Source organism: Vanacampus margaritifer, chromosome 1 (assembly GCF_051991255.1).
Source record: "Vanacampus margaritifer isolate UIUO_Vmar chromosome 1, RoL_Vmar_1.0, whole genome shotgun sequence".
Taxonomy (NCBI): Eukaryota; Metazoa; Chordata; class Actinopteri; order Syngnathiformes; family Syngnathidae; genus Vanacampus; species Vanacampus margaritifer.
The window spans coordinates 20,158,966-20,170,804 of NC_135432.1; the positions used below are offsets into that span (position 1 = coordinate 20,158,966).

The 11,839-nt window shown below is 41.6% G+C and overlaps 1 protein-coding gene across 5 annotated transcripts in view; it reads left to right on the top strand.

The window, feature by feature from the left end:
• plekhg5b (pleckstrin homology domain containing, family G (with RhoGef domain) member 5b) overlaps positions 1-7,867 on the top strand; it is a 76,235-nt gene extending 68,368 nt beyond the window's left edge. For all 5 annotated transcript variants that reach the window (XM_077581163.1, XM_077581173.1, XM_077581181.1 and 2 more), the window contains 10 exons: positions 483-683; positions 1,064-1,174; positions 1,254-1,403; positions 1,481-1,618; positions 1,860-1,979; positions 2,066-2,198; positions 2,379-2,494; positions 2,569-2,726; positions 4,560-5,396; positions 6,632-7,867. In XM_077581163.1, coding sequence (XP_077437289.1) covers positions 483-683; positions 1,064-1,174; positions 1,254-1,403; positions 1,481-1,618; positions 1,860-1,979; positions 2,066-2,198; positions 2,379-2,494; positions 2,569-2,726; positions 4,560-5,396; positions 6,632-6,641 — 1,974 coding nt within the window. In that variant the 3' untranslated portion in view covers positions 6,642-7,867. The remainder of the gene's footprint in view (positions 1-482; positions 684-1,063; positions 1,175-1,253; positions 1,404-1,480; positions 1,619-1,859; positions 1,980-2,065; positions 2,199-2,378; positions 2,495-2,568; positions 2,727-4,559; positions 5,397-6,631) is intronic.
• Positions 7,868-11,839: the final 3,972 nt, after the last annotated feature.

Sequence of the window (11,839 nt, forward strand, 5' to 3'; positions counted from 1 at the left end):
AGTAAATACCATAGCGCTCTATAGTTTTCTACACTAAATAGTTTTTCCACAATTTGAAAATACCTGAAATCTTAAACTTTCACATTTCTTTGTTTTAATGTTGAACAAAAACAAAAGGTTCAGAAGATTCCCAGGGTCAGTTAACAGAAAATTTAAATAGTTCCCTGAGATTAAAATGGTTTTAAATTTACCTTTTATCGGCTGTCAGATTTTTTTTAAAAGGCCGATACCGATATTTGTCAAAATGCCCAATATTGGCATATCCCTACTGTCTACCCATATGAATTAACTTTAAAAAAGCTATACTTGAATTCAAGAAACAATTTTATTTGGTGTGAAAATCAACACCTTTAGTTGGAATGCTACTGAATTGTACCTTTTATATATTCTCCTACACATTTAGTAGCCAATATTGCTAGTAAATGGCAAAAACATTTAAATGGGGCACAATAAAATTCATTTCTTTGTTCCTGTCTTTGCAGCTGTTCCTTTGCGGCCTGCTCAACCTGCAGGAGAGCGGCCTGCTCAATGAGGTGGAACCCCCGCGGCTCTTCAGCAACATCCAGGAGATTGTACGTCTGCACACCGCCCTCTGGAACCAGGTCATGCTCCCCCTCTTAGACAAGGCCAGGCAGGCGCGGGCTCTGCTTGACCCCACTGACCTTCAGCACGGATTCAGGACGGTAGGTAGCAGCTTGGAACCAGGGCTGAGTGCACCACTGCCACATTTTCACTGTCACACTGACGCGTTTCAATAGGATGTGTAGCATATTTGTGGTGTTAAGGAAATCCAATTATTTGGTTAGTCTTGGTGGAACTGGAGTGTAAAGATGGGTGGATAAATTAATGTTAATTGAGGCTATGCTGCAAATGCGTCAAATTTGAAATGGAAATGGACCCAGCAGCATTTACACTGCCTGTCGTGCTCAGTTCCAATCAATCAGTAGGAAGCAAACAGGAGCACACTTCAGCCAACAATTCAACAGCCATCCCATGCATAAACACAAGCGATAGTGGTAGCCTCACTAAACCTTACTGAGCCTAATGTTGCATATGTCTTCAGTTTGCCTCCAGGTTCAAGCCGTACATCCGTTACTGCATGGAGGAGGAAAGCTGCATGGAGAACATGCGAGCGCTTCTCAGGGACAATGAACTCTTCAGGACCTACGTGACCGTGAGTCAATGTGACAACCTCCAGTATTATGCGTTCATGTGTGTTGCGTGCGTGTAACAAGTCTCTTGACTGTTGACAGTGGGCGGAGACGCACAAACAGTGCAACCGTCTGAAGTTGGCAGACATGTTGGCAAAACCTCACCAGCGGCTCACCAAATATCCCCTCCTGCTGAAGAGCGTGCTCAAGAAGACGGATGAGCCGCCCGCCCGAGATGTCATCGTCAGCATGGTAAGGAGCACGTCGATTACACGGGTATCAAGTATTTATCATAGAAACAATTCCTAACGATCATGCTTGACCTCTAGGTGGCCTCGGTGGAGACCTTCATCGACAGCATCAACTCGCACATGCGTCAGCGTCAGGAGAAGCAGAGGTTGGCCACCATTTCTGCACGCATCGACTCCTACGAGGCAGTAGAGGGCAGTAGTGAGGAGGTGGAGAAGGTGAGGACTCAAATTCTAACTTAAAGCATCAGTCCTTTTTTCACTAACAATCTGACTTTATGTCATTTTTGTTCAAGAAAATGAAACGGCATTCATTTTCAATCTTATCAATTTGTTTTGAACAAATCTGGAATTTTCTGTTTAGTCTAACAAGTGTTTAGACAGATGGAATAAGAGGCAAAATCTCAACTTTCATGTACTTATTGGGGGCACATCACCTGACTTGCGTGTTCCCACTCAGATTCTCAAGGAGTTCAACCACTTTGACCTCATGGCTCCCATGAGAGGAACGTCTGCCGAGGAGACTAGACAGCTTCACCTGGAGGGCGCTCTGAGGATGAAAGAGGGCAAAGACAGCCGGGTACAGCCAATTGTCTCCTGCTTTCAATCTTTCTGCCTTATTTTTTTTTTCTTTTAACTATTCCTGACTGGCTATTTTCACTGTAGATGGACGTCTACTGCTTCCTTTTCACCGATCTGCTGCTCATCACAAAGCCTGTGAAGAGAGTAGAGAAAGTCAAAGTCATCCGGCAGCCTCTGCTCATCCACAACGTCGTCTGCAAGGAGCTGAAAGACACAGGTGAGATGCGAGCGACAAGCGTGAACTTGAGTTGAATTAATGAAACATTAAACTTTCAACTAGAAATGCTCTTATGGACATGTATTTAATAAAATACAGAGACACAGTCTTTGATGGAAAATGCTCGCTTGTGCTTGTGCCATCCCTCATGAAACATTTTGCCCTGTCTCATCTCTGAAGGCTCCTTCATCCTCATCTACCTCAATGAGTTTAGGAGCGCTGTGGCCGCCTACACGTTCCAAGCCAACAGCGCCCCCCAGGGACGAAGCTGGATCGAGGCGATCTGCAACGTCCAGGTTTGTTCTCTCGGGATGTCTTCCGACGTGCAGCGGCGAGGCGACTTTGTCTAACTCGTCCTTTGATACGACAGAACCAACTCCAGAGGCTTCGCAACGAGGAAGTGATACGACTGCAGAATTCTCTAACGAGTTGCACGGAGGGTGAAGAAGAGCGGGATGAGGAAGACGAAAGCAGCAACTCCAACGCGAGTTCACCATGTCTGAGGCACAAAGATCAGCATAATTTAAGGTACTCGAGGAAATATGGATGGAACATGCTTCTATCAGTGTTCATTTCTCAGATTGGACCAAAGTCGGAACTTATTCAGTCTTTAACCAACCTTATGTATGTTTTTTGTTGGCAAAGGAGAGTACATCAACAACACGCGTTTTGTACACATCAAATACACATTAGTCCAATGTACATGTTTTTGGAGACATTAGAAACGATTTAGGTTTCAGTGAGTCTAAATACTTTCTACTACTTCTTTTCGTGGTGAACCTAACAACATAAAGTCTAAACAAACCTAACAGACATGTGTATGTAAACAATAGAGCTGATATAGTCTTCAGCAAATGTTTTTGTTACCAATGGACAGTATAATGTAGACTTCAGTGAATCTAATGTACTTGTTTTTAAGAGGATTTAATCTTCAATTAATCTAAAGTTTTTGCAATCATTGAAATTTTTCAATGGACTTAAACTTAAACCTAAATGTTTTTGTTAATATTGAGGAAGTCAAGAGTATGCATGTTTTTGTAAACATCAGAGATCATGAGTCGTGTATGTGTTTTGTTAGAATAGAATAGAATAGAAGAACAGTCTTAAATGAACCTAAGCATACTCTTTGTGTTTTGTAGTAGGAATAAGTAAGTACCAATACCAGGTATCGGTATCTGTGCCTTGTTTCAAGGTAATGGGCACTCGTGGAGGCTGCAGATACCAGTTTCGGACGCTCTCTTGTGGCCATTTTACAATTGGGAACTAAAGGAATTTATGTCTGACAGATGCCCATTAACTCATTCACTGCCATTGACGGCTATAGACGTCAAAAATTCATTTGAACTATTTCTTCTTTTTTTTCTTTTTTTTTCTGGAGAACTTGAACTATTTCTATTAGTTTCACATTTGTTTTCCACTTTTGTTAACAAGAGTATGAAAACCTAGAAAAAAAATGTATTATACATTTAGAACAGATGTAAAATGTGTGATTAATTGTGAGTTATCTTGTGAAGTCATGTGAATAATTACAATTAAAAATCGCCTGATGCCCCTAAAAAAGAAGAAAAGCTTATTAAAAATTAGGGGGATCAAGCAATTAAATTTTTTATTGTAATTAATCACATGACTTTAATAGTCATAATCACAAATGTTATATCTGTTCTAAATGTACAATTAAAAAAATCTAGGTTTTCATACTCTCAAAAAATTTGAAATGTGAAACTAAGAGAAATAGTTCAAATTAATTTTTGACGTCTATAGCCGTCAATGGCAGTGAATGAGTTAAGATGCAATTTCTGTAAATATATGTACAGAAATAAAGATCATTTAAAATTGCCATTAATTTTATGCAATTTTTAGAAAAATGCTATAATGGCATATAAATCTCTTTGTTTAAAATGCTCTGTCATTGTTTTTTTTATTTTGTTTTTTTTTTTTTGGTGGGGAGGGGGGGTTAGTTATTATGTATAAAAAAACTAGTGGTATCAGTGTTTGGTATTGGTGACTACTCGAGGTGAGTATTTGTATCAGTCTGAAAAAAGTGATATTGAACATTCTCAACAAATTATTCTACAGGGCCTCTACAAGTAATTATTTTCGTAAACATTGACGACAATTAAGAGTGTAAGATACATACATGGTTTTCTAAAGATTGGAGATGATTTAGTCTTTAATGGACCTACATGTTGTGTTGGTTGTGAATATCCAAGAAAATTTGCAGCTTTTGTTTGAATTTTGCTATATTTGACCTATTTATCGATGTAAAGCACTTTTGTCCACTCTGTCGCTTTTTAAACGTACTTTATAAACAAACTGGATTGAATTGGAACTTCAAATTAATTTTCTTGTGTTGATTTTCAGTCAGTCGGATGGTTCCACTGAGACGTTGTCAGTGATGGAAGTCGACGAACCGGCAGAGTCGCAAACGTCTTCTGCCGCCATCGCTAGCCTAGAGGACCAAACCGACACAACCGATGGCGTCTCCGCCCTGTCGGAAGTTGAGCGTCTCCACATGACCTCCCCCAGCGTTTACTCTGAGGTGAATCAGGAGGCGGATCCCGAGGGCGACGAGCTGGACCCTCAGTGTCGCTCTCTGTCCATGGACAGCGCCTACGGTACGCTCTCCCCGGAGTCGCTCCTCAGAGAACTTCAGCCGCCGCAAAGTGAAGAAGAGGGCACCGAGGAGGCAGAGGAGGAACAAGATGAAGAGGAAGAGGAGGAGGAGGATTCTGCCTCGCTTGGCTCGCAGTTGTCAGTGGTCCAACCTTGCAAACCTCGACGGCGGCCTCACGTACAGTCAAGACTCCACTGCCTCCAGAAGATGTCCTCTCTGGTCTTATCGCGCTCCGAGGACAACCTCCTGCAGCGCCTCCACGCCAAAATGCCGCCCTCGCACAACCGCGCCAACCCACTACACGCGGATGCGTCCTCACTGCCGCACAGCAAGAGCTTGACGGAGCTCTGGAGCAACGGCGCCGACTTGCCCGTCGATCTCCGCCGGGACGTCCTCGACGAGGGCAGTCCTTGCGTCGCCGACACGGAAGCTAAGAGGAAGTCCGATCCGACGGCTGGCGGCGATCTGGGAGAAACGTCGGCCAGAGCGAGGAAATCTCCGGCGCAGCAGCACAAGAAACTGACGCTGGCACAGCTCTATCGAATACGCACCACTCTGGTCCTCAACTCTACACTCACCGCATCGTAAGTGTCCGCATTTACACACAGAGACGCTACTCAAAAAGTGAAGGATTTTTGGACTTGTGGGTGGAATTCCTGAATAAATGCAAATGGTAAATTCTGTAGAGTAAATTTGACTCTATTTAGAGTGAGACCAAATAGACTCCGTTTTAGAGTAATATTTACACTTGGAAGAGAGTGAAATGAACAATTGGCGGGGAAAAAAGGAAAAAAAAGTCACTCAAGAGGAACGAACTCACAACCTTCAGCTTGGGAGGCAGCCGATCTACTCCCTGAGCCACGCAGCTCCTGCTGTGTGTTAGTATCAGGGTTATTATAGTTTTGGAATTTTCATTTTAGTTAATTTTTATTTTTTTTGGAGTTTTGTTTTTTAAATGTTGTTTTTAGGGTGGTTCTGTTAGATTTTATTAGTTTTAGTAGTTTAAAAAATGCTTAGTTTTAGTTTTTTTATGTGTATTATTTGTGCACAAGTTTTAATAAACACCATGGTAAAATGAAAAAAGTAACGTATTTCTTACCTAGCGTTGCATTTCGACTGAGTTAAATGAAAAAGCAGGCGAGCCGAGCCATTAAAAGTCAAGCAGGCAAATTTGTTGCCTTGGAGCAACATCATCTGAAGGTGGTTTTCCATTGGCTGCTGCTAGATGACATTATTTCTGTGTGACACACTTTCAAACGTCTTTAATCATCCCCAATGGCTCATATATTAATTGCCAAAGACCAAAATGAAGGACATTTTCGATTACATTATAGTTTTGTAAACTTTTTTTTTTTTAAACATTTTCATTTTTATTTCATTAACAAAATCGTTTTTTTAATTTTTGTTTTCGTTTTTTTTGTTAGTTTTCATGAACTAAAATAACCTTGGTTAGTATATCGCTCATGTGAGCTGGAATCTTCCAAACTCCAAGACACTTGGAGATAAGTAAACGGTAGGAGGGGCATAGCTCAGGTGGTAGTGTGGCAGTCTCGAAAACTGAAGGTCGTGGGTTCATTCCTCAACCCTTGAGGGACTTTTATTTATTTATTTTCTATTCTTTATTTTACTCTCTTCCAAATGTAAATATTAGCCTACTCTGAAACGGAGTCTATTTGGTCCCACCCTAAATAGACTTTACAAAATTCAAATTTCACAAAATTCAAATTGAAATTAAAAATGTTGTGCTTTACCCCAAATTGCCTTACATTTTTGTGAGTATATTAGATTTTGATTACTTTGTGTGTTCTGACTTCCACAGGGAGGTGTAATCACCATCAAAGACAAGTTCTTCCTGGAGACACCACTGCACTCTTTTTTTTTTTTTTTTTTTTTTCCCCTCTCTTCTCTTTTTCTCTGTCTCGACGCCGCCCCCACCACACCGGGCACCCGTTGCACGTTCGTCATTTCGAGCGTCCCCCGTCCCTCCCGCCGGCTGGTGGGGAGGCGGTGGCGGCCCAGAGACTCTTTCACTGCTTGCACTTTGTGGAGGACGTAGCACCACAGGGGGGCGCCACTGACCTTCCTTTTGCTAGAGGAGGCGTGTGGGGTCGCCCAACCCTTGAACAAGACCCAGAGTGGATGTTGTTGTGACTTTTTGATTTGCTTCAACAAGAGAAAAGGTAATTGCACATTTGTTTAGGAAAACAAGAAGAATCACTAAGGAGTGAAAAGACATTTACAGTCCCATGAGGAGTTTGTGTGAGTGTTTTTGTTTGAATGATCAATAACCAAAAGTGGACCACGCAACCAAAGACGAGTCCATCAGGTTCTCATTTCTAATTTTGGTTGGTGAGCGACTCTTGAGGGCTTTGCTGCACTACGACATCGAAACACACACACACACACACACACACACATGCAGAAGTTGCTTACCTGCGCTTGTTTTTGGTTTTGTAGCAAAGTTGAACAAATTTATTTGGAAGAGGATGTCAAATATTCAGAGTGCGCCAGTTATTCCCAGGAGAGAGAAAACACTTTAACACTTAGCTTTCCAAACCAAATAGATTTTGTCTGTTTACTTTTTTTTTTGTGTTAATGTCTCATATTTATTTTGTACAAAGGAGTACTGTATTCATGTCTTTCTGAGGGAAAAAAACAAACGCTGTTCTGCAAGAATGAAGTTACAAGATTGCAGTTGTAATGCTATGAGAAAAAGGAAAAATATTAAGGGAATGAAGTTGTAATATTTAAAAATGAATATATCAGAAATCAGGAGAATCATTATGAGAATTAAGTAATGAATTTCCAAGGATATGCTTACAAAAGTAGTCACATCACAGGAATAATAATTTCCAATGAGTTGATCCTATTGCACATTTTCATTCACAAGTCCAGTTTGGGACTTTCCACTTGTGTCATTGGGAATATATTCACATAAGATTGCAATTTCATTCTCTTACCATAGTTTTTTCCCCCCTCCAATATGGTCCAAATGCTCCTTTGTAATTATGCCTGGTATGTTGTATGTATAAATATAAATAAGATGTTAATGATATTGTTTGCTTCCAACATTTGTACATTCTTTTTGTTGATGTAGTCCTAAAATGAGTTTCCTCATCGGCCACCAATGTGCTGCCAACTGAAATCGTGTTTCCTGAGTTAAAAAATTTCTTACGGAATAAAAAAAAAAGGAAAATAAATAAATTACAATCCCTGCTTTAATGGTTTAATCCACCCTAATGGAGCCATCACACATTAAAACCTTTTGGGCTCAGACAACAGGTGGTGAAAGAACATTCGTCTTTATTTGGGGGATGGCGCGAAAAACTTCGCCGTCTGTAACTCAGCAGAGCAGCTGGAAGCGGCCTACAATTGAATGGCTGTACCCGCATTGCTCAAAGGAAGGTCCATCAAGGCATCCTTCCGTGAGTTTGGTGTGAGAGGGCAAACCTGTCAAGTTGTCAACAAATCCATTTTTGTAGACACACTTCAACATCTTGTACAGTCTTCCCAGAAGATATCACAACCCTAACCCTAAGAGTGGAGGAGGACGGTGGGACTATTCCCAGGTCTCCATCACTTCCTGTAGGCGGAACATGTCCCAAGACTTTTGATATGAAACAACCTTCATCTATGAATCGGTCTTGACAGCAAAGGTGGGCTGAGGCAGCGTGGCTGACCTTGCTGTATTTACAGCTCATTATATCAGCTAATCTCCAGATTACAGCATGTTGAGTCCACACGAGCCGCTAAACCGCGGGGGGAACCACGGTGACGTTCCCGCCTGTGGGATTTGTCCCTTAATCTAGACCTCAGAATCCCACCCACCCATCATCATTTTCACATCTGGACCGTGCAGGATTAACTGTTGTAATCCTTCACTTTAGAACTATTTTATTATACCTCGCCAGCCTTTTAATTATGAAAATGCAGCTTTGGCGTGGAAGTAATTACAGATCCTTGTACTATTAGCCTCTGCTAAGTAATTAATCAGGGTGGAACATCTTCCGCTTTCAGTCTTCAGTGCTACATGGAACACTTTTGGTAGGCACTTCAAAAAGTGTGATTTAATCATGGCGCATCTTTCTAAGAATGATGTTCACGTTGTACATGCAGCCAGGAAGAGAAGGTCAAAGGGGTTAGCAACCACTTGCTGTGGCAGATGTCACAAAGCATGCTGTAAAAAATGTCCGATTACCACAAAGGGGGCACTTTGACAAATCCCGATTATGGGAGCACTTTCCTTTATTAAACTCGGCCCCGGTCCTGCACTCTTTGTGAGGGCGGATTAAAAGCAGGTAGACACCATTGTCTGTCCAAACAATCCCCATCTAAACCGTCCCCTTCTCAACGCCGGCTTATGAGCCGCTGGTAACCATTCCCAATCTTCATCATCATCATCATCCTCTCAGTCGGGGTGCTGTGATTGGATTTAGGACACTTCCAGTCCAGGGGGCGGGGAGAACACAGAACTAGAGCATGTTTACAAGTGTGACGCTGGTGGATGAGTTGAGTGGCATATGGAGCGACCGCGACATCTGGCCTCCATCAGGACCCGCTTTGACCTTCACATTGACGCATGGACACATCTGGACTGCCTCTCATACGTGTTTAACAACATGTACAGTGGTGGTCGGAGGTTGGCATATGAGGTGTGTCGGAAAGATTCCAGGACCAGGATGGATGGTGTCATCAAAGATTCAATTCAAACCAAAACAACGTTTTAAAAACTAATTATTCAGCACATATTAACATCTGTTTATATTGTATTGTGGACACCAGGATTTTCTTTAGCAATGGTCTTTTCACTTCTTGTACATGAAGCAATATCAAAGTGAACTTGACTAAGCCTGCTGGGAACAGACTGCTTGCTTTCCTGTCTAGCTGACCCTCCCTTGCCCTCCCAAAAACCTAACTAGGCAGCATCAAGAATCTTCCCCTGATTCTCACTGCACATTCTCTCACAGATCATTTCTTCTTGTAGATTGCTCTGTAAGACTTCAAGTAAGGTTCAAATATATAGCTACCCCAAAAAACTAATTGTTTTCCTAACTGCTGAAAATTCCACAACAACGTCTACGAAGAGATCCTCATGGCGTCATTCGGTGCGCGGGAAGAAACGAGAGTTGTGGCAGGACAACGTGCTTGCTCACAATTCCCTGAGCATCTGACAGTTCCTGGTCAAGAACAGCATCAATATGACTGTGACAGAGTAGCTGCAAAGGATCCTGAAAGAATATCTTTTGCGACACCGGTCCTCGCATACGGGCATGATATTGTATTAATATGTGGCTTTTAATTATCTTATTTGAAGCGGGTTGCAATAATTACACATCATCAGTGAGTTTTAGGAATTTTATACAAGCGTTAAAAATGTATTAACACAGTGGTTCGCTCCTCCGTGCCTTCCGACTCCAAATGCATGCACTATAGAGTTTAAGTCTTGAGATTGACATGGCCTGTCTAAAGCCCTCCATCATCTTCAAATTTCTGTTGACTTCAGAGTTCATTTTGCTGCTTCCATCATCATGTGTTGTATACAGTAAAGAAGCCGTGCAAGCCCAAACCATGTCTTTACCTCCACTGACTTTCACAGATGAGCTTCTACGTTTGGAGTCACGAGCAAAGGTTCATCTTTGTCCCAACATTTTTCAGCCCTGTACATCTAAATTCCAACCAGGCCTTCTTCTTGCTAATGATTGCTCTCTGAATGCTTACTGTGTAGCATATGTCCCTTTGTTTGTGTTTATGACTAGGGCAGGTTTAAACTTTATATTGGTACAAACCCAATTCCCCAAAAAGTTGGGACACTATACGAATTGTGAATAAAAACTGAATGCAATGATGTGGAAGTGCCAAATTTCAATATTTTTGTTCAGAATAGAACATAAATGACAGGTCAAAAGTTTAAACTGAGAAAATTGATAATTTTAAGGGAAAAATATGTTGACTGTAAATTTCATGGTGCCATCAAATCAAAAAAAAAAAAAAAGTTGCGACAGGTAGCAATAAGAGGCTGGAAAAGTCAATTGCACTTATTAAAAAAAAAAACAGCTGGAAGACCAGTTACCACTAATGAGGAATGCTTACTGTAAGGGAAATCACAGAAAGGGCTCAGCGATACTTCCAGAAAACATTGTGGGTGAACACAATCCACCGTGCCAGCCGCCGTTGCCAGATGAAACTCCACAGTACAAAGAAGAAGCCATTTCTAAAGCAGACCAAGAAGCGAGTGTGGCAAAGTGGAAACCTGTTTTGTGGTCAGACCAATCACGGTTCCAAGTTCTTTGTGGGAAACTGGGACGCTATATCATACTGACTAAAGAGGACAAGGACAACCCAAGTTGTTATCAGCGCATGGAAAGGCATCGTCAATGCAGATTCGAGGACAACATATGCTCCCATCCTGGCATCATCACTTTCAGAGAAGATCTTGCATTTCTCAACACGAGAGACGCCAGAACACATGCAGCACCAACTACAACATCATGGCTGCGTAGGAAAAGGATGCGGGTATTGAAATGGCCAGCCTGCAGTCCACGTCTTTCACTTCTAGAGCGCATCATAAAAGGTGCAACAAAGAAAGCCCAAGACAGTTAAATAGTTAGAGAGACGCGTGTTAGACAAGAATGGGACAGCATTCCTATTTCGAAACTTGTCTCCTCGATCCCTAGACGTTTACAGACGGGGAGTGGATGCCTCACAGTGGCCTTGTCCCAACTTTTGGGAGATTTGTTGACACCATGGAATTTAAAAACAGAGTTTTCCCTTAAAAGGATAAATGTTCTCAGTTTAAACTTTTGACCTGTCATCTATGTTCTATTCTGAATAAAATATTATTAAGATGGCTCTCCCTGGCTGACATATGAGGTAAGTTGATAACCTACCAATTACTTATTTTCTTCTTCTTTTTTAAAGTGTGTGTACGTATTATGGAGCTGTTATTATCTCACTAGAAATGTATTAATTGACCTCCTAATTTGCTATTCATAGTTGGCTTCACTCCACTGTCACACTCTTCCTGCTC